This window comes from Trichechus manatus, unplaced genomic scaffold (genome assembly GCF_000243295.1).
Source record: "Trichechus manatus latirostris isolate Lorelei unplaced genomic scaffold, TriManLat1.0 scaffold00321, whole genome shotgun sequence".
NCBI lineage: Eukaryota > Metazoa > Chordata > Mammalia > Sirenia > Trichechidae > Trichechus > Trichechus manatus.
In genome coordinates this window covers 506,230-530,574 of record NW_004444257.1, presented here as the reverse complement: position 1 = coordinate 530,574, position 24,345 = coordinate 506,230, and the positions used below count along the sequence as shown (strand labels likewise).

At 33.8% G+C, this 24,345-nt stretch overlaps 1 protein-coding gene across 1 annotated transcript in view; it reads left to right on the top strand.

Annotated features, from left to right (window-relative positions):
- Positions 1-4,241: 4,241 nt before the first annotated feature.
- TECRL (trans-2,3-enoyl-CoA reductase like) overlaps positions 4,242-24,345 on the top strand; it is a 161,143-nt gene continuing 141,039 nt past the window's right edge. The window contains exon 1 of the mRNA XM_004390708.3: positions 4,242-4,674. Within this exon, the coding sequence (XP_004390765.1) occupies positions 4,441-4,674 (234 nt within the window). The 5' untranslated portion in view covers positions 4,242-4,440. The remainder of the gene's footprint in view (positions 4,675-24,345) is intronic.

Here is a 24,345-nt window from a genome sequence, read left to right as displayed (position 1 = left end):
TAGTTCTCACTGATGGTTGCTTTTGATCAACAATCCTAACTTATCCGAAATGTAAAACTGAACTTTGTCATAGTAACCACACCACTTTTGCCCTCTTCTCTCTTTCCTTCTGCAGCAGGTGATAGACTTCATGTAACCAAAATAATTTTTTCAATTAAACATGTGTTAGTTGCAATGTTAACATCAGTGGTTTTAATTTTATTGGCAGGAAACAAAAAAAAAATGTTTAGAACTTTCAGAAGCTTGTGAATTGGAGCAGAATGTAAAATATTCTTTTGGGAAAACATCCTCTAGAGACTCAGAAAATAATTTACTATTATTATTAGTTTATATTATCAAGTTCCTTTGTATGTGCTCTTTGTCTTATGATTCAGAGCCCATTTTGTAGTTCATTGGTATTACTACAAATAGGTAAAAAGGAAAACAATAAGACTGCATCAGTTTTGTAGGAGAAGAGGTTAAAATGTATATATAGATATTTTTAGGAGTCAACTGACTTGAGTTGCAAACATGTCTGCTTCTTAGTGTGATTATTATGAGTAAATTTCATTTTCCTGTGAGCTAGCATTATAATTATCCAAGTTTTGAATGGTAGAGAACAGGAAGAATCTGATGCTTACATGAGGTGAGGACAAGAAGAAAGTTTGGAGATTCGAGCCCATCCAAATGTGCCTGGGAAGAAAGGCCTGGTGATCTACTTCCAAAAAATCATCCACTGGAAACTCTATGGAGCACAGTTTTACTCTGACACACATGGGGTCACTGTGAGTTGGAATCAACTCCATGGCAACTGGTTAATCTTGTATCATACAAATATTAATTCAGAGTATTTATTATGATTTTTTAGCAATATTCTTATACAAACAACTTAGCAATAACCAATATATTTCATTTTAAAACTACTTTATACTTCCATAATAGAAATAATAAAGTAACATAATATCTGAAAGTAATGATTTTATTATCTTCCAGAAATTTTAACTTAGGTTAATGGAAAAGTGAATATATATGATTTTGTATAATTTTTTTTTTTTTTTTAATTTCTATTTTTTCCATTTCTCTTGGGGGTACTTTAAATTTTTTATCTTGGAATAATTTTATATTTAAAAAATGTTGCAAAGAATAGATTATCTGTGTTCTCTTTAACCAGCTTCCTCTAATGTTAACATCCTACATAAACATGGTACATATCATGTTGCTTTTTCTAGTCGTGTCAAGTATTGGTTGGGTATTTTGTAGAATATCCCTCAGTTTGTGTTTGTCTGATGTTTTATTAGGTTTAGACTATAGTTAAGTGTTTTGGGAAGAACACAGCAGAGGTAAAGTGTTCTTCTCATCTCATGATATTGGCAGAGACATAATATCAACGTGATTTTTGTGGTAATAATAGGTTTGATCACTTGGTTAAGGTGCTGTCTGCCAAGTTTTTCCACTATAAAATTTATATTTTTTTCCTCTCCATTCACAGTTTTTTTTTACGGTACATTAGATGAAGTTTTCCAGAGCAAATTAGTTTCTTATTAAACAATTAACACACATATTGTTTTGTGACATTGGTTGCCAATTCTACCACATGCCAACACTCTTCCCTTCTCGACCTTAGGTTCCCCATTACAAGCTGTCCTGTTCCCTCTTGCCTTCTTGTCCTTTCCCCTGAGCTGGTGGCCCATTTAGTCGTGTTTTGTTTTATGGGCCTGTCTAATCTTTGGCTGAAGGGTGAACCTCACTAGTGGCTTCACTACTGAGTTAAAGAGTGTCCACGGGTGAACTCTCAAGGTTTTGCCAATATCTGTCAGACCAGTTAGTGATCTTTTTTGGTGAGTTAGAATTTTGTTCAACGTATTTATCCAGTTTTGTCCTGGACTTTCTATTGTGATCCTTGTCAGAGCAGTTGGTGGTGGTAGCCAGGCAACATCTAGTTGTGCTGGACTCAGTCTAGGGAGGCTGTGTAGTTGAGGTCCATTAGTCCTTTGGACTAATCTTTCCCTTGTGTCTTTGGTTTTCTTCATTCTCCCTTGCTGCAGACAGGGTGGGACCAGTGGAGTATCTTAGATGGCCACTTGCAAGCTTTTAAGACCACAGACGCTACTGTCCAAAGTGGGGTGTAGAGCACTTTTTAAATAAACTGTGCTATGCCAGTGGAGTTAGATTTCCCCTGAGACCATGGGAATCGTTCATATTTTTTTTTTGGTGCTGTTTTTGTTTCACTAAATGAAACCCACATTGAAGGGGGTATCTGCATGTTTTATTAGAATTCTTCTGGAAGGAAGTTTTGTTCCTTCTCCTATTTATTTACTCAATCATTTATACGACTGGTATAAGAAATAGGAACCCTGGTGGTACAGTGCTTAAAAACTCAGCTTCTAACCAAAAGATTGGCAGTTGAAGCTACCAGCTGCTTCTTGGAAACCCTATGAGGCAGTTCTACTCTGTCCTATAGGGCTGCTATGATTCAGAATCGACTTAAGGGCAACTTGTTTGGGTTCTTTTTGGGTTTTATGTTAAAATTAGACTATAGATTGGCCTGACTCAGTGCATGAGACTGGTCTGGAAGAGCAATATAGGAGACTGATGATTGGATGGTAGCTGGGATGGTGAGAAAGTTGTGTTCTGGATTTCTGAAGAATTTGAGAGAAAAGGAGGAGTTAAAGATGATTATAAGGTTGGAGTCTGGAACATCTAGGATGATAAAGTTGCACAGCAAGTGTGTGTGTGTGTATGCCTATCTTTTTGTTTTTAAAAATATTATATATTGATTATAGGGTGTCTTAGCTCTTTAGTGCTGCTATAACAGAAATACCACAAGTGGATGGCTTTAACAAAGAGAAATTTATTCTCTCCCAATTTAGGAGGTTAGATGTCGGAATATGGGGTGCCAACTACAGGGGAAGACTTTCTCTCTCTGTCAGCTCTGGAGGAAGGTCTTTGTTATCAATCTTCCCCTGGACTAGGAGCTTCTCAGCACAGGGACCCCAGGTCCAAAGGCTGCCCTCTTCTCCTGGCACTACTTTCTTGGTGGTTTGAGGTTCCCCTGTCTCTCGGCTTGCCTTTCTCTTTTATATCTCAGAAGAGATTGACTTAAAATACAATCTAATCTTGTAGATTGAGTCCTGCCTCATTAATGTAAGTACCTCTAATCCTGCCTCATTAACATCAGAGAGGTAGGATTTACAACATATAGGAAAATCACATCAGATGACAAAATGATGGACAATCACACAATACCAGGAATCATGGCCTAGCCAAGTTGACAGATATTTTTGGGGAACACAATTCAATCCATGACATAGGGGTTATCTAGAGTATAAAAATGATAACTGAACAATGTTCAACTAAATCTCCAATCCATAATGTATAGTCAAATTAATAATGAAATATTTAGACTCATATGGATATATAAAAGATAACTTCTACAATTTTAATAAATTTATTTTTCTTATTTTTACTGAAAATAGCATCCCGCAATCTTTCTCTTTAATATCCTTTTGAAGCAGTGACTATATAGCTTGATTTTTTTTTTCCTGTTGTTTCTTTACCAAAGTTACATTATCTCAGAGTACTTGGAGTTTTTTTCACAGATCCCTTTTTCCAGATTGTTTGTCATTTTTCCTTATTCATTCTGACACTATTTGAATTTACCATAACTTAGTATTGTAGTAAATGTAATGTTTAGTACTGAAGTTTTATATTAATTGAATGATTTTCTAATAATATAAAATGTGTGGAAAATTTGAAATAACAATTACGTCTTTTCCATCAGTTATAAAATTTCCATCTACTCTCTACATATTCCAACCTCAGAGGCTACTTTTCATTCTTTTATTCTCTATATGGGATGAAGAATTTATTCATTTTGTATTATGTAATTGTTATCTTAAATTATTTGAAATTTATAATTAATACAGCTAAAAATTCTTCACTTAAGTGTATATGTATATGTTGCAAAAGTCCATTTTAGACTCTTAGGCTGCATTTTTCTTTTAATTTTATTGTATAATAATATACTAGTCATTCTTCAAGTATAAGATAGCACCATTTTAATATCAAATATATCTTAATGTGAATTTGTGTGGTAGGAAATGTGTGTTTGAGGGTTAGCACATCCAGAATTTAGAGGTAAGGAAAATCCTCTGTTCAGAATCTTTTCTTACTTTACCGTTTCAGATACTAGTGATCATATTAAGAAGTAGAGCTAAGAGAGCAAAATAAAATTTAAATGCCAGTAAAGAGATTCTCTACATTGCAGCAAATCACAATACTGTGTTATATATAGAAATAAGATCAGTCATTGTTTTCAAGCCTGCTAAATAAAACTGAACTCTTGGAATGGCATGCCACTTGACCTTCCAGGGTTTCACCAGCAGTATTTAACGGGTGTAAAGGGAACACACTTGCAAGTGTCTCCTGTTGACATGACAGATTCTCCTGTTAGTTCACACAATGTTCAGAAGACACAAATCTCTTGCTTCAGAACGCAAGAGAGAATTATTTTCCAAAGGAGCATCACGGTTCACCCTGAAGAATGATATGAGAAATTTTCATGCTTTGTCGCAACTTGTGCTTTCAGCAGGCCCTCTGAAACCAACTCCAGTGGTCAAACATTCAAAAACTATTCACTTTGAGATTGAAATACTTGACGCTCAAACAAGAAAGCAGATCTGTATTGTGGATAAGGTGAGTTTTCTTTCTTTCTTTTTTATTTCTTTCATCGACCCCAAAGGTTATTGATCACTTGATTGAATGGTGACAAGACTGTATTAAAATGAATTCCTGTTCTTTAACCCTAAATTTATGATAAGTAGTACATGTACTTTATATATTGTTTCATGCAAGACACACTGCATATTTCATACTCAATGTTAATAGTAGACAGTAATTAGATTTTAGTTTTCCTGTTAATGTATGCCATTGTTTGGGGGTAAAATTTCTAGTGCTTAGCTTCTCAGACTACATGACTAAGTGTCTTTAGGTTTTCTAATCCTAGAGATATGCAATAACCCATTGCACATTAAAATTATCCTATGTTTTTTTTTTTTTTGAGGGGGGGATGCGTTTGATGGGACATTTAATAAATTTTTAAAATCTGTGTAGTTTGCAACATTCATAGGGCCACATTTTGGCCACATAAAAAATTCACTGAAGCCCTGTTTTGCTTGTATTATAAATAAATATTGATTTGAAAGGCCAACATAAATTTAAAGACTTGCTTTAGTTCTACATTTTATGAAAGAATTTGCTAGGGTTGTATTTCCTAATTCTCTTAGGAAATGAGGCAGGCTCCCATGGAAGTCATTCTTTAAAATTATCATACAGTTTTAATAGTATTTGTAGAAGATTGCAAGCCATAGTCCATGAAGTTAATAAGTTAGAGTAATTTAGAGTATATGATAAAATTGTCATTTAAGAAATTATTCTGAATTGGCTCAATTATTTGCCTTGAAAAAGATAATCTCATCTTTTATGAAAAGTTTGGTGGTTTCAAAACCACAGTGCACAAGTTCCTAAAAAAGAATGCCTTTCATAATATAATAACCCATTTTTGTTGTATTTACTGATGTTACACTAAACCAAAAAAAACCAAACCCCTTGCTGTCGAGTCACTTCCGACTCATAGCGACCCTATATATATGTTTCACTAGGCAAGATAAAATATATACTTGTCAGGTTTAAAATTAAAACATACACATGTTTATTTTGTAGATGTATATATGTATGTACAATTTCAGTATATAATGAGTTTGAAAAGACACTAATAGTTTAACTTATTATGAGAAAGACCAATATTTTCAATAAAAATATATCTTCATCCATTTTGACTACCAGTAACATTAAATAAATTTTTGTTCTAAAAAAAAAACATTCTGTCACTTATCCCTTATAACCGTGGTCGAGCTGTATTTCTAAATAAGAAGTAAAGAAGAAAAATTGTATATTGTTTTAATTGCCAAGAAAATCATATATATGTGTGTATATATATATATATATATATTAGTAATTGCAACACTATGAGTAGCCTATTAGTTGAGTAATATTAACTTTCATTCTTAAATAAAAAAGAAATATTTAGAATGTTTCCAGTTTAGACAGGTCGTAAGTGGCAGAGAAGAGATGCAAAACCATTTCTATGTAACTCTAAATCCTATGCTTTTTCTGTAATACCACTGGGTCTATATATAAATGATGAATATGTGTTGTTAGTTGCTTTCAAGTTTATTTTTACTCATGATGATCCTAAATGCAGAGTAGCACTCCATAAGGTTTTGAAGGATGTAACCTTTCAGAAGCAGATCGCCAGGTCTTAATTTCAAGATGCTTCTGAGTGGATTTGGACTGCCAACCTTTTGGTTAGTAGTTCAGTGCTTACCCATCTGCACTAACCAGAGACCTGAATATGTATTAGTCTAATGCAATTTTAACATATGAATTTCATGAATGCTATAATTTCCTTATTCTATTTTAGTATCTTAGTATTTTGACTATTTTTGTATCATACAGGAATAAGTCAAATGTAAGAAATAAAATCATCATCTAAAAGTTGATGTTTGTAATATCTGACTACAAAAAAAATCAAAACTCATAAGAAGAACACAATTAAATCAGGGGGAACATGGCAATGAATGGAATAGAAATTAAAATGATCAAGGATTTTCCAACACCAAGATTCTGAATTAAGACTGATTAGTGTGCCCTTTTAGACATGTGTTCAAAGTCTGAAACACAATCCACCCTCAAATAATATGAGAAACTAATGGATTTCTAATTATTTCCTTCATACATTTAAATTTTTGGTTATCAAGATTTTATCTGAAGCTAAGACATGCTGTTTTGCATTTCTAGGTGTAAATCAAACTACAAAAAAATTAAGAATTCAGAAAGACAATCTTTTTTAAAAATAAGGACATTAGCTTGGGAATCTCACATTTGAACTATGAAAGTCCTGGTATTTGCATCTCACGTGGCAAATCCTTAGAGGAAACCAGTAGGCTAAATAGGGGATTAACTTTGGATTCTTCTCCATCTTTTATTGCACAGTCAAAGCTATATGAGGTGCTATTTACTACATTCAGGTCTTTGACTTCTCAGAAGAACTGGATTTTGTTTTGTCTTGACCGGTTTTGTAATTTGATAAATTGTTTTATACTGATGGCAAGACGTTTCAAAGGGAAAAAAAAATCTGGGTTTATTTACATATTTTTGCTTCATGATTTCTAACAATTGTAATTTATAAGCATAAGAGACATTGATTTTGCTGTTCAAGATATTGTTTTTTATAGACAACAACTATATATAAAGGTCATATTAAGTGATTTTCTTTGAGCTTGTCTCTACCCAGTATGCAAAAGAAGTGTTGTTTATGTCTCTGTCTTTCAGTAAGCACTGTTTTATAAAATAAGTAGCAAAAGTTAAAGATCTTGTATTTTGGATGTACTGGAATTGAATCTTGTTACATCATTCATATGAGTCAAGGCTTAAGAAACTCACTGAATAGTTGAAACATAGGACCCTTGTTAAGAATATGGTTTAATGAAATCTTATTTGTAAGTTTATAGTAAAGAGTAGGGATAATATATGCATATTCTTAGCACTGTGACTTGAGCGTAATAGAGATAAATTTAAAGTAATTTTTATTTGTTTGTTTAGTTTTAAATATCATTTGAAGAGATGAACTCTTATAAAAATCCAAGGAAAAATAAGTGATGAACCTTGTGATACTGGAACATAATTTAAATTTATCTTCCTGATATTTGATTATCCATCGACATGACTTATATAATGCTTAGGTTATATACAGTATTTTCAAATATCATGAGGGGGTATATGCATTTTATTCATATACAGTGATCTAAAGCAGAAAACTTATTTTGCATCTAGATATTGTAATTCAAACTTTAAAATAGGCAATGTATGTCCTTAAATATTCATAAGACAAAAAATATTGATTGAAATTTTTGGATTAAAGAAAATAAATATAATCATGTTCTTTTACTTAATCACACACACACACACACACACACAAAAAAAAAAAAAAAACAACAAGCAAACAAAAAATCTTCTCTGGCCTTCACTATCTTCTTCAGCTTCGGCCCCATATCTTTTTTTATTTTCCTGACACGTTCAAGTTTTCTGTCTTATTCTCATCTAAACACATTTAATCCTGGTGTTTGTAAGAACTGCTTCTCAGAATCTGAACTTGTTGAAGTCACCTGTGAGTCAGTGGCAAATAGCTTTCTATATCCAAAGGTTAATTCTCAAGGTTTCTTATTTGATATATATCAGCAACATTTACCACTGTTAATTACATCCTCTTCTTTAAGATATTTTTGTTATTTCGGTTCCAGGATAATACATACATTTTGGCTTCCCCGGTCCTCTTCTTTGCTGGTTCTTCATCACCTGATATTAGATAATGTGTGGAGTGGTGCCAACTCAGTATCAGAACTTCTTCTCAACTACAATCATTTACCTCAATGAGCCCCATAGTTTTAAGTGTTATCTGCCTTTTGCAGGATGATGACTCATAGAGGACTGCAGCCTATTCTCTTTCCCTGAAGTGCGAATACTTATATCCATCTGGATGCTTCCTAGGCATCTAAAACTTGGTATATCTAAAACTGAAAACTTGGTTTTCCTCCAAAAATCCACCTGTCCCACAGATATCTCCAAGTAATAAGTGGCAACCACATCTTCCAAACAGTTTAAGCCAAACAGTTGGCGATATCATGACTCACCTCTTAATCTCACATCCCACGCACAATCCACTTGGCGATGTCTTCAAAATACACACAGACTCTGACAAATTTTCACCACCAGTATTGCCAGCACTTCCACATCTTTTGTCTGCTTTTGCCATAGTTCCTTCAATATATTTCCTACACAGTAACCACAACTACCCTGTTAAATCTTCTCAGATAATATCATTAGTAATTCACAATTCATTTTCCTTTATGTCTTTATTTAATTCATTTTTACCTCAAGTCTTTTCCTACCTATTTAAACCTACAAAATCCACCAACATTATCTATATTCCTTCTAATAGTTTATTTTTCTACTAATACTTATGTTCATCTAACTTACCATGTATATTTTCCTGTTTTTTATTTTATTATTTGACCTATCCCAGTAATATTTCAGTTTCATGACATAAGGGATTTTTGTTTTATCCACTGCTGTACCTCTAGCACTTAGAACAGTGTTTGACACAGAGGCTCAGCAAAGTGTTAAATCAGTATTTGTTGACATAATGGATGGTTGTCCAAGGATGTGTGGATTGGACATTACACTCATGTTTAGTAGTGATAGTGTTGGGGTGGAGAAGCATAATTTTGGAAACACACGATTTTTTTTATTCTAAATCACATTAACTGTGGAACAAATATAAGCTGCTCATAGAAAGAGACATTTTCTCAAACCATTCCACCAAATGCCTAAGCTACTCTTGGCTTTCCCTCAGCATGGATGTATAAAATTAAACTTTGTAATAGTGTGTGATTTACTAATAAATAATCATGTTCTAAATGTAAAAGCTAACATGTTTCTCATAGAAGACATTGAATACAAGGATATTTAACTAATTTAATAATTCTCTATGAATGATTAAAATTATATAGCAAATCAAGGATGATAAAATGGAGGGCAACAAATATTGTTTAAATAAGTTTGTTAAATGTCATTCTTTTTATGATTATATCAAAAGATTCAAGATACTGTAGAAAAAAATAAATTTTAGAAATTTAAAGATGAGTTATTTCCAGTTGTTAACAATCCTTGCCTCACTTCTATTTTGTAAAATGCCAGAAGCTTATCTAGTGATAAGTCAATGATTCAAAAGCACAGCATGAACTCTAAAAGCTAGGGCTGATGAATGTTTCCAATATTATTCCATTGTCTTTTCTGCAAGGAATTTGACCTCACAAGCCCTCTTTCTCCTTTTATTTTCTCTATGTTTAAACTCTCAAAAGCTTTTTTAAAGAATTCTTTTCACAAATAAAATAATAATTCTTTAATCCTTCTAATAGTAAAAATATTAATTTTGAGAAAATTATAAGATAGTAAGACTGTTAGTTAATTCATACATAAAAATCACACCTTTAATAATCTGGGTAGAGATTTGGAGAGTTTGTAATTTCCAACACTGTCACTTTTAATGTATGACCTTAGGCATGATACTTAGCATATTTTGGGCTCAATTCCTTCATCAATAAAATGGGAATGGTACCTGGTCTAAAACGGCTTCATGATAGTTTGAATACTTTCATAAGTATGCAAATTACACTTTCTTTGTTTTATTCCTCTTCTTCTTTTTCTACTCCTCTGCCTTGCATTCCCTCTCTTAGTCCTCTTCCACCTACTTATACTGCATAACAAAATTGAAAGCTCGTGTAAGTTGGGTCCAGATAGAATAGAATTTTAATATAAATGTGACACTTATTTTTCCTTTATCCTTTGGCATGGCCCTTGGCCCTGTATCTCTGACCCTCATTGTCCTTATGTATAAAAGTAATTAGGTACTATTACTCTTCCTTTTTACAGACGAAACTATGGCACAGAGAGTCTAAATGACAGACTAAGTATATGGTAGAGCCAACATTTGAACGCAGGTAGTATATGTTCTGCACCTTTCTCCTGTTATAAACTAATGCTTTAGAGGGATTTATGACATGCCATTAGTATTTGCAGTTTCAAATGCTCATTTTCAGTTTAGGTTTACGACTGGACTGTCTGATTTCCCATATAGACATGACATTTCAGAACAGAGGAGCATCTTTGAAGGATTTATGTTCGCCTTTCCTTTTGAGACAAATAATGGTTTTTTTCCTATTTTTAAGACACTAAGGGTGGTATCATTTACTGAGTCTTTTTTCGTTTTGTTATTATTATTTGTGTGTCTGCTTCTTATTTTTAGTACTGACAAGTACAGGGGTAGATAAGAAGCCCTCAGTTTTGTTCATTTTTAAGTTGGAGATGTTTGGGAAACATCCAATTAGAGATGAGTTAGAATCGACTCCATTGCAATGTTTGTTTGTTTTTTAATAGTTAACTAAGTTGCCCTGGTGGTGCTGTGCTTATAGCGCTTAGCTGCTAACCAAAAGTTCAGTGGTTCGAATCCACCAGCTGCTCTGAAGGAGAAAGATGTGGCAGTCTGCTCCCATAAAGATTACAACCCTGGAAACTCTATGAGGCAGTTCTACTCTGTCCTGTAGGGTCAATATGAGTGGGAATCAACACAACAGCAACGGGTTTTTGTTTTTAATAAGTAACTGGGTGTGCAGGTTAGTAACCTAGATCTCAGGGGAGTGATCTTTATTTAAGTATATTGATTTGGTAATCAGGGATAAATAGGTAGTCCTTGCAGTCAGAATCAACTCGACGGCAACGGGTTTAGTTTTTTTTTGGTTTTGCAATCATGAGAGTAGAGATGATAGAATTTGGAAAGAACAGTACGATAGATAAGAAAAGAAAAGCACCTATGACAGAGGCCTGAGGAATCCCAACATGTTATGATCTGCCACTTAAATTGTAAATAACCAAAAACCCATTGCAGATGAGTTGATTCCAACTCATAGCGACACTATAGGACAAATAGAACTGCCCCATAGAGTTTCCAGGGAGCACCTGGTGGATTTGTATTGCTGACTTCTTGTTTAGCAGCTGTAGATCTTACCCCACTTCACCACCAGGGTTTCCTAAAGTGTAGATAGCAAAGGAAATTAGGAGCCAGAGAAGAAAATGTTGCATCATAGAGGCTTGAAAGAGAGTGTTTGGGTGAGAAGAGAGTGTTTGGTAAGGTCAAATGCTGCTAAGAAGCACAGAGAAATATTACCAGTGTTATACCACTTTAGGAGAGTGGTTTTGGGGAAAAGGCAGTGTGGAATGGGGTGACAACTGATGGGAAATTAAAAAATTGAGTTTACTGGAAGACATTTCTTTTGTATATGATAGATCTCTGAAAAAACATATTTGTCCCAAACTCTTCTTTCTTGAATTCTATACGATCTCTTGTATGGCCCAATTTACACCCTTGGGATTATCTTCTACCTCTTCTCTATAACTCCATGTTTTAGTGATCTGTACTGCTCACCAGTCCCAGAACGCATCTTGTAATTTTCCTGCTTTCAGTTTGGGGCAAATGTGATCACTCTGCCTGGAGTGTCTTTTGTCACAGTTTGCCCTATTCATATTCATTCTTCGTGGTTCAACTAAGATGACACGGCTTTGTGTGCTACTCTTGATCTTCTGTAAGCAGATAAGTTCTTTTTCCCAGAAACAGTTTTAGTATAATTCAGAAGTTAGGAATGAGCATTTATAAACTATCCTATCAATTTAACAGTTATTTTGTGTTTATTGACTCTAATAATAATAATAATAATTTGTGGCATTGTATTAGGTATATCAAAATTTCATATTTTCTATTTATCTTTTATTATATTTTAAGAGTAAAAAAGATTAAAGAGGAAAATAAAAAGAAGATTCTTCGTCCTGTGTAGTTTGAGAGCCTCTGAACTAGATGACACGGTCATGAACTTTCCGACATTGCTACAATCCAAACAGATCAAGTGACCTGAATTATAGAATACAATAAATACATCTTGGATACAAAATTAGAACATACCATCTTTAGACTTTTCACAGTTTTCATCCTAAAGATTGCATTTTTTGACAGGCAAGGTAAACCAATCACTGTCGAAGGCTTCAGTGGTAAGCATAGGACAAAACATACAGCTAAAGTGACTTAAAGGTTTAGATCAATAAAAAAGTGCAGAAATCATGTCTTCTTTGGAAAATTCTTACTTGACCAAAATAAATACGGAAAAATAGGATAACAGAGTCTAACCATTAAGGGAAGGGAATTAAGAGGAGCATATAGTATAATTAAAGGAATTCCTGCTTCGTATTAAATCAAAGGAGCCCTGGTGGTGCAGAGGTTAAGAGCTATAGTGGCTAACCAAAAGGTTGGCAGTTTGAATCTACCAGCCACTGCTTGGAAACCCTATGGGGCAGTTCTACTCTGTTCTGTAGGGTTGCTATGAGTGGGTATCGACTCAATGGCAATGGGTTTTTTTTTTTTTGTTGTTGTTTGTTTATTAAATCAGAAGGAGCACTGGTATTGCAGTGGTTAAGCACTCAGCTGCTAACTGAAAGGTCGGTGGTTTGAACCCACCAGCCACTGCAGGAGAAAGATGTAGCAGTCGGCTTCTGTAAAGATTACAGCCTTGGAAACCTTATGGGGTAGTTCTACTCTGTCTTATAGGGCTGCTGTGAGTCAGAATTGACTTGATGGCAATGGATTTGATTTTTTTTTTATTAAATCAAAAATTGAATTAAAAAAAGTCAATAGTTAGAAATTCATGTTGAAAAAGTACATAGGCATAAATAAAAATTCCTGTGTAAAGAATCTAGCAGTAGATTAATAACATATCTCCAAGGGAGATATTTTAAGGTGAAAGGACTATGTTTACTTTGTAATTAAAATTAAGCAACCATTTTATGAGTGGCTACTGGCACAATGGTTAAGCTCTCAGCTGCTAACCAAAAGGTTGGAGGTTGAAACCCACCCAGTGGCTGAGTGGGAGAAAAACTTGGCAATCTTTTCCCATAAAGATTACAGCCTAGAAAACCCTGTGGGACAGCTCTACTCTGTCACGTGGGATTGCTGTGAGCTGAAATTGACACCATGACATTCAATAATAACAACAATTATACTTTAGATTACAAGTGGTTGAAAATCAAATATATTCTCTTATCCTAAGATACATCAATCTAATTGGAAAGACAGATACAAATATGTATTTTAAAACAAAGTATTATATGGCAAAAAAAAAAGAAAAGTGTGAGTTTAGCACAAATTATACCAAGAATGATGAGGAAATAATTTCATCCAATAGAGGCTTAGGCATGAAGATGAGAATCAAATCATTATTCAGCTCAGGGAAATACTCAGAATGATCTAAGAAACAAGCCAACAACAACAGAAAACAGTAAAATACATAAGCGTGGGAGGAGTGGAGAGAGTTTTCCAAGAAAAGGAGTTAGCATGGCAAAGACAAAATGCAGCTAAGTAGCAAACAAGACTTCTGGCCTTTTATGATTAAGTACAGGGTGTGATGTTGCAGACTGGAGTAAACTGAGACTGGACGGGTATGGTTAAACTAACTGAGGAGGGCCTGCATGCCTTGCTAAAGCATTTAGAATCTTTTCTTCTCAGATCAGGGGTTTAATATCAGATCTAACTTTCAGGAAATTGACTCTGGCAACAAGTTGGAAGATAGAATGGAAACAATAAAGACTTAAGACACAGAGTCCAGTGAAACTGAGAGGGAAAACTTCAGTAAGCTGTTTTCGGGACCTTCATGTTTGGGAGGCAGCATTATATTGTGGGATCTGCTTAGGCTATGGAGCTACTACCCATCTCTCGTCTTTAACCAGCTTTGTAGTATATATCTGGCAATCCCATTATTTTCCTCAAGATTTTATCTTCTAATTTGTAGTTTTTTAGGATATCAATGCAATTTTAAAATATATTTATATTTATTGACACCACAGGTTATCTCATTAGAGGCACCTGGAGAATAGCCTCTTCTTTAAAGAATTCCTAGAAATGGCTATGGCTTAGAGCCTTGAATAAATTAGGACATGTCTAACAAATTAAAGTTGACAATTTTAATGGTAATTAATATAAAAACTGTTATGCCCATATAAGTTAGAGAATTTTAAAATAAAGGAAACAATAAAATTTCTCCATTTGTAATTAAAATATTGAATGTAAATAACTTTTTATGTATGTGTGTATAATATGAATTTGGAGACTAAGTATAAAACAGTTCAAATTAAGTATAAATCATTGGGTACGTGTCTAGGATGCACTGGAAACCTTTTAAAATATTTATTGTTTTTCCTTATTTAATCTTCTTTGAACAACAAACATGTATGTAACAAAACAGAATCAACATATTGTAGTTGCTTTTAGATGTAATGACAGTCCATATAGATTGTACAGATGTACATTGCCAGGTACGATAGAATTTAAATGCATTATTTTAGGGGAAAGGAATATGATATTTCATTATTGTTTTAATTAAATTTAGTTTATCCTAAAATTTTATCTTTCTGATTTGTAATAAATTAAGGCAATCTCCCTATCTATAAACCTGAAAATTTACGTTCTTTACTAATTAGTTCCTTTGTGGTTTAACAGTTCAAACAAAAAATATAAACACTGTGCTTACATAATAAAATTTTGGGGAAAAATCTTGGGGTGCATTTTGTTTGTTTTTTGCTTTTGTTTGATTCTTTTTTTAGAAATTAAAGGACAGCTTTATCATAGGCATGATTCTTTTCCAAATTAACTCATTTTATTTGTATTTTTTTGCTAGAATAACAAAAAAACATCAAAATCATTGCCTAAATTTGTTCTGTGCTCTTAGTGTGTATTTAATCTATCACACTATGATTTTTTTTTTTTTTTGGTTCTCTTTCACTGACCTTCATCATCAAAGATTTTTAGTGACAACTTTCTTTTCTGAACCTGTTCTTCAAAAAATTAGAATTTGATGAGCAGTGACTTGAGGCATTGATAAGAAATAAAATTCCCCAACCATATGCTAAATTCTCTAAAGCCTTTGGAGAGAGAGTTCTGAAGGGGCAAAAGTACAAGTGGAAACTGATATTTATAGCACATTATGACTTTTAATGTTCTCACACCACATGTTTCTGGGCACAAATGTGTGCTTCCTGAGATCTTAAGCATTTTATTGTTAGAAGCATGGAAGTGATAACATTTATATTTTCGTCTAGAATTTATGTAACAAAACATCTAAGTTCAGCATAGTCCTAAATTATGCATTCATGTGTGTGATCTTAACTTTATGTATATTTACTTTGCATCTTACTTTCTGCTGTGAAAAGTATGATATGTGCATGGTTACAAGATAAGAGTTCAAAGGTTTAGAGGACAGTTGTTGTTGGAAAACATTATCACTACTAAAATGCGTTCAGTTGATTATTATCAAGGACCTACAAGAATATCTTGCAGGACATGATCTCAGAGCATTGCCTTCCTTTCTTCCTCCCTCCGGCTTTCCCTCCCTCCCTCTTCCTTTCTTCCTTTAATCTTTCTTCATTATTAACCGAGAATCTTTCAGTGATAGTCACTGTAATAAACCCTAGGAACGTCAGGATAAAAACAAAATGTAACAAAACAAAATATAATACATGCTCTTCATATGTTCGGGGTTTTGTGAAGGAGAGTGATATATAAATAGTCTAATCCAAGATAATGCAATGCAGGCTAAAATAGAGGTATGAACAAGGAGCTGGCTCAGCCGGATGATGAAACGTTTTTTTACTCAAGAAATTGAGAACAGCTTTGTAAATCTCTTCCAGTTATGAACAGTCCCAGCATACTGAAGGATCATCACGGGGATGTCTCTAACAGTAAACAGCAAACCCCTAAAGTAGAAATTATCTCCTGTAAATGCCCTAGATCCTTGACCTTTTGGGCTTTAACTGAAGGCATATTGCTATAGAGATGTCTCTGGAGCATCTAAGGAGGAAGGCAAAGATGAACTCCCTACCCACTTAAGAGTTTCAAATATGCAAACCTTTCAGGCTTCACATGATTACTATCTTTTATTAGTGGATTTTTAAACTGACAATCACCAAATAAACTTCAATCCCTGTTGATCTACTGGGATTCAATTGAGTAACCTGAGCCCACCAGTCTGTCACCACTTAAGGCCTATGAATGTCACACTCACTTATTTTCCTATCAGAAGTCAGCTCCCTTTGAGACTCGTTTATTCTGAAATGCCTGCTGTATCTAGATAACAAGTCTTATACTTGAGAACTGATCTTATTCTTAAATTAAGGAATGCTTCATCTCTGCCGACTTATAAACTCATCATTCCAACATTATTTTGTGAAAGGGGGAAATCATTTCAATTTCTGTCTTTTTTTTTTTAATTGTCTTTTAATTTTTCTCATTAGACGTCATTAGTGCTTCCAAAATTAGAACTTAATATTACTTTAATTTGCCTATTTGGGTCTTTCTGACTTTGCAATTATTGGTTATTTGATTTAAAAAATTCAAAATTCAGTATAATTAGTAATTTCTTTTAGCAAAAGATCTGAGAAGTTTCTGACTACATAACTGAGTCCTTTATTTGTCAATACTGATCTATGTGTCTTTGAATATAGATTTATTATCTGTTGTGATAAACTTCATTTAATAAAAACCTGTAAAAACTTTTATAACCGTAACATTATTTAATCGTGACAGAATCCCGAAGCAATAATCCAAAGGATGTGGTACTCATCTTTTGTAGCTGGAAACATTTCAAAAACCTCTCACTCTAAAATTCCTGAGGAACTATCTTTATCTTAAGAGCTATTTTTACGTAGAAGTATCTTAACTCTTGATGTGATAATAAGAACATTAACAGCAAAAACAGCTAGAAACCCTGAACAGTTGATTGCTAAAATAAAATACGAATCATTTTAACATAGAAGGAAAACATCAAACAGGTTTTTTATAGTTATAAAAAATAGAGCCATAAATTTACATGTTTGCTTTTCCTTTTCATTCACCATTTCTGGCATCCTATAAATAATATTTTTTTAGACCTGGGTTGTTAACAGAATTCCTACAACTTAAGTTAATGGTCCATACATGTCACAGTTTAGTTACTTGCATATAATTTGTTTTGAAAATTAGGTATTTTAGCAAGGGATTGAGAGGTGATCAGAGGGCTCCCATCAATATAGAACTCACCTATCCAGCTAATTCTTAAACAATCTGATGGATATAGTCTCATTTAGACAAGTTTATTCAGCATCTGACACTTTCTGGAATCTTTCCTTTTTTTCGCTACATCCAGTAAATCAATAAACCATGCCCATTGTATACATAATTTTCTTCCTCATTGACTGCTATCATCATGGTTTAAATCACAATCGCCTCTAGCATCAATGGTTTACACTGGTTTTCACTGAACACCAACAGTGTGTGTAATAAAACAGAATAAACATAATACAGTTCTATCAATTGTAGTTAAAGCACATATAGGTTACATAAATTTATATTGGCAGGTGAAATAGAATTTAGAATTTGGTATTACGAGTGAAAAAATCATGTTCTTTTCTTACCATTTTAATTGTCCTCTAAAGTCTGTTCACTTTACAGGAACCAAACTGATTCTTATAAAACTTAAGTTATATCACGTCACTCCTTTGATCAAAACTTTCTGATGGCTATCATCTCACTCAGGACAAAATCCGAAGTGATTTCTCATGGTGTTCAAGGCTAAGCATTATTTCCTCACCCTTATGTCTTGCATCATAACTTCAACCACTCTCTCCCGAACTCACTCTGCTGGGAACACACTAGCCTGCTTGCTGTTTCTCAAGAACTCCTGATGTGGTGGTCACTTAAGATCTCTGCCCTTAAAGTTTTCTCTGCCTGGAACAATCTTCTTCAAGATATCTGCATAGCTTGCTACATAGCTTAGGTCTTTGTTCATAGATCTTTCCTTCCTTTATATCAGAATCATACTTATTTCCATCATTTCTACTTCCCTTACCTGATTTTTTCTCTTTAGAACTTGTCATTCTCTGATATGTATGTGTTTGCTTATTGTCTGTCTCATTTCTTACATAAATTCAAGAAAGTTCATTAAGCCATAGTGATTTAAGCAGTGGATTCAGGTACCATACTGTATTTAATCCAACTCTGCTGCTTCACAGCAATGGGACATGGATTAGATTACTTATCACTGTATCTGTTTTCTCACTCTCAAGTGGCAATAAGAATAGTATTTAACTTGTTAAGAAGGATTAAATGAGTTAACTGTTTACAACAAGGCCTGGTACATAGAAGGCACTGTAGGGTTAGCTATTATTTTAAAACAGAGTCAGACTTTTTTTTCACTCCTATATATATGGAACATGGAAAAGTTACTGCTGCATAATAAGTGCCCAATGAATATTTTTTGAATTAAAGCTCACTCTTTTACATAGCTATCATATTATATTTGTTTAGCTTAGATTTTTTGGATAACGATTGATTTGTAATTCACTAACATGTTAAAGTTTATGTTGCTATGTATATATAAACCAAACCTGTTGCCATCAAGTTGATTCCGACTCATAGTGACACCATAGGACAGAGTAGAACTGCCCCATAGGGTTTCCGAGGAGCAGCTGTGGATTTGAACTGCCAACCTTTTGGTTAGCAGCTGTAGCTCTTAACCACTTCACCACCAGGGCTTTGTACACACACATCAGTTGCCAAGTTGATTCTGACTCATGGCGACCCCATATGTTTCAGATTAAAACTGCATCCCATAAGGCTTCAATGGCTGTGATCTTTCTGAAGTAAATTTCCAGACCTTTCTTCCAAGGTGACTCTGGATGAATTTGAACTGTCAATCTTTTGTTAGCAGCCAAACGCTTAACAGTTTGTGCCACCCAGAGACTCTCTTTCTCTTCCTCCCTCTTTGTCTCTTTCTGTATCTATCTATATATATACATGTGTATATGAGTCCCTGGGTGGTGTAAATGATTAGGTTCTCTACTACTTGCCAAAAGGTTGGTGGTTCAAACCTACCCAGAGGTTCCTCAGAGGACATACCTGACAATCTGCTTCCAAAAAGTCACAATCTTGAAAAGCTTATAGAGCAGTTTTACTCTGCACACATGAGATCACCATGAGTCAGAAACAACTCGACAGCAACTAACAACAACATACGTATGTGTGTGTGTATATATGTATATATATACATATATGATATATATATGATACATTGGAATAAATATCAGCAATAAGACATGTCTTAAAGGTGAACACTTTGTCAAGATTTTTATGCATAATAATTTTAAGAAGATATACTGCATGACCTCAATTTCTTCTTCTTTTCTAAAGGCTCAATGTCAGATACTTTACAAGGTTGTTTATTATGATCACATGACTATTTGTATAGAACTTAAAGTAGCACTTGCTACATAGGCAGTGAAATCCCACCTTTGCCACTTGTTAGCTGCATGGCCTGAATAAAGTACTTAACTGCTCTGAGACACAGTATTTCATCTGTAAAAGCGAAAAAAAGTAATAGACCTTAAGCTATAGGGATAGTGTGAGAATTATATGACTTAATAAAGATAAAGGTCTTGAAATAGTGCTGGATTCTTATTAAATGCCCAATGAGGTTAGCTATTACTGCTAACATCATTCTTAATGATCTCCAATGCTACTTCTCTAAACCAAAAATCAAACCTGTTGCCATCCAGTTGATTCTGACACGTAGTGACCCTATAGGACACAGTAGAGCTGCCCCATAGTGTTTCCAGGGAGTGGCTGGTGGATTCGAACTGCTGAATTTTTGGTTAGCAGCGGAACTCTTAACCACTGTGCCACCAGGGCTATTTCACTATCACCTATTAATTTAAACAAAGATTCAAGTGAGACAAGTGATTTCTATACAGTACCAAACTAGTTAGCAAGCTTATTAAAGTGAGAACAAATTTTATATGGAAAACCTATAAGATAGCATGTATTTTATTCAAACTTTGAAACTGATCTAATATATGGTTCAATCACATTCGTTTTCTTTAAAAGACTATGGTAGTTATATTAGGAAACTTTATGTCCAGAAGAGCAAAGGTGGAATTTCTAATTAAGGTAATTCCTTTACCCCTGTTTCCTAGTATGTATATTGATAGCACCTCCTTTTGCATTAACAACTGCCTTAGTTTGGACTGTAAATTTTGTGATTACCTTTTCTACATTTAACCGAAGGATGAATGCATTCTAGAAGCCTATGTCTTGTATAGCTACTGAAGACTAATTTTTCTGCTTTTGAGTGAGGCTGAGAAAAGATGTAGAAAATGTGGTCTGGAGAACAATGAGGAGAATGTTACTGTTATCATGTCTAATAGTTGCTACTTCTAAACCATGAGGAGTGGTGGCTAAGCTACATATTATATGCACTGTGGAAGAAATTTTGGATTACTATTTACAATGATAATTTTGTGTACACTCTATATAGCTATAGGGTCGCTATGAATTGGAATTGACTGGACGGCAATGGGTTTGGTTTTGGTTTCGTTCTGTAAGCAGGTCATGCTAGTGGTGGAAGTAACTTTATAATTCATGGAAGTAACTTTACAACTTATGTTTTTAATATCTGATGGGCTGAAGATATTTATTTGTTTCATTATATCCAAGTAACTGATGTCAGGATCAAAGATGGAAAGCTCTTGTTTTAAAAGGAGAAACCTGAATTATATTTTCAAATCTTATCTTCCTCCCCCCAAAATTTCAATTTTCCAACTAATGAGTATATAATATTATATATATGTATATGTATATGTGTATATATATGTATGTATCTATGTATGTATATACGTGTATATATATGTATGTATATATATATATATACAGAAAGACAGAATGTGCACGAAGATTCTTCAGAGAGAGAAGATGAGAAACATCTGCTTTAATGATTTTCACAAAAAAAATTTTGTATGATAAAATAAAATTTCTAATATTTTAGAGCATGATACAATTTGGAAATATAAATTGAAGCTAAGGATTTCCCAAAATGATAAATCTGTGTTTTCATATCATAAAATTTTACAGGCTTGAAATAACACTGTGTATTAAGTGAAAAAAGAGCCCATCGTATGCTGGTTGAACACCATTGCTTATTGACAGAAATCATTGAAATGTGATTATCTTGCCTTCTCCTGCTGAACTAATATAATGTGTTGAGATTCTTTATGGGATAGGAAGGAAATAAAGATTTCTAAGCTTCCTACCAGTTTTTTATAGCTTTGTCTTCTAACCTTGTGATAAGACATAGCCTAAATTCTTAAAATCATTATGCATAGTGACATAAAAAAATTCCTCTAACTATAAATCAAACCACATATAAGTAAAATATTTTCCTCTAAGCAATTTTAATAATTCTTATTTAGGCTCATAATTTCCACATGTAATTGTATTCAATATACTACACTACATATGTTAGATGCTCTATCTTAATAGGTGCTTTCTGTGATGTAGCACATCTATTTAATACAGAAGGAAAAAACGAAACTATATAGAATATATATCTGAGAAAAGACATATTTAATAAGCTTAAATTATATTCATAATTTTTTTCATTTTAATGTACTTAAAGGGTGGTATCATACAAATAACAATCCCTCTTAGAAAAAGGAATTTATAATATAACTATATAATTTTTTTCAGAAGAAACTTTCCCACCTAGAAATCTTATTTAATGAAAGATTGTAATGGCTAAATCAAGAGCAGTAGTCTTCCTCTCAGGAAAATAAAAAGATATAACGTTCCTGTGCTTCAACATTAAGATCACAATTCTCTGTCCCCTTGGAGTTAAGTGTGACCATGTAATGTGCTTTGGCAAACTTAATGAAACATTGAGGAACTGATACACATTAAAACATTTAAGAGTCAGGAAAATTTTGGAATGTATTCCCTCTCCCTCTATTATCATGGCCAATGATACTGTAGGCTGCAAGTGCTCTGTCAGCTTTTGTTCCAGAGTGGGTAACAGGCATAGAGTCAACATGTGATGGTCATGTAGCATTATCAACAAATCACATTTTTCTTGTTTTAAGGCTTTAAGATTTTGGAATTTGTTTGTTAATCAAACATTTTCAGAACTTCAGATAAAATAAAATTTTCACTGGTCTCTGAGATTAAAAAAAAAAAAAATTCTGAGTTTGTCTAATTGTAGAGGACAAGTTTTTCCATGAAAACATTATACACACAGTTAAAATTTGACAAGTAAAGCAGTCACTTTAAAGTCACTACACTTTACTGGCCTTATACAGTAGAATTAACCTCCAAGCTGTTGTACATACTTGATGTAAAACTTTAAAAATTAACGTCACCTTCCTGAATTTTATTCTAATTTATGAAATTCTATGATTGAACTATATATTTCCTATTTTCCCCCTCTAAATGACTAATGGAACCCTGGTGGCACAGTGGTTAAGAGCTCAGCTACTAAACAAAAGTCTGCAGTTCGAATCTGTCACCAGCCACCATTTGGAAACCCTATGGGACAGTTCTACTCTGTCTTATAGGGTCTCTATGAGTTGGAATTGACTCAACAGCATCTTTTTTATGAGTTAAATGATTAATATTTGTAATACCTATTTACTACTTACAGCTCTGGTGGCACAGTGGTTGAGAGCTCAACTGCTAACCGAAAGGTCGGCAGTTCAAATCCACCCAACTGATCCTTGGAAACCCTATGGGGCAGTTCTACTCTGTCCTATAGGGTTACTATGAGTAGGAATTGACTCAATGGCAACATGTTTGGTTTGGTTTTATTTACTACTGGTAGGAAACTACTCAAAACCTTAGTGTACAACAAAGGACATTTAGCTCATTATACTGTCATTTGGCAATTTAGCTTGTGGCTGCTCAGAAGTTCTGTTGCTGTCTCTGATTGGCTCATACAAGTGTCTGTGCCTGATGCCTGGAAGCTGAGTGACTCTGATCTGGGTATTAGCTGGAGAAAAAGAAGCAACAGGGCCATGTTTCTATCATCACCTGGGAAGGTAGCTTAGGCTTCTTCAAATGGATTGATTCAGGTGTATCATCACAAAGAGTAGAAATACATGGCCTCTTAAACTTAGGCTTGCAAATTTCACAGCCTCGCTTTCACCATATTCTTTGGGTTAAAGTAAATCACAAGGATAGCCTAAATTTAAGATTAGGGAAATAGACTCCACTACTTCAAAGGGGGATCTTCAAAATATTGTGGCAATTTTTACAATCACCACAATATTATGGAATAAAATACACAATTTTATTACCTAAAAATAGTATGTATTTTATATATATATATATATAGTATATATATAACCAAAAACCAAACCTGTTGCTTTGAGTCAACTCTGACTTATAGTGACCCTATAAGACAGAGTAGAACTACCTTATAGGGTTTCCATGGATCAGCTGATGGATTTCAACTTCCGACCTTTTGGTTAGCAGTTGAGCTTTTAGCCACAATGCCACCAGGGCTCCAAATAGTAGATAGGTATTACAAATATTAATCATTTAACCCATAAAAAAACCCATAGCGTCTAGTTGATTCCAAGTCATAGCGACCCTATAGGACAGAGTAGAACTGCTCCATAGGGTCTCCAAAGAGCAGCTGGTGGTGGATTCAAACTGCTGAACTTTTGATTAGCAGTCTTAACCACTGTGCAACCAAGTCTCCAGTATATATATATATATATATATACATATATATGCATCTGCATATATGTGGTGTGTGTGTATGTATATGTATATACTACATATACGTATATACT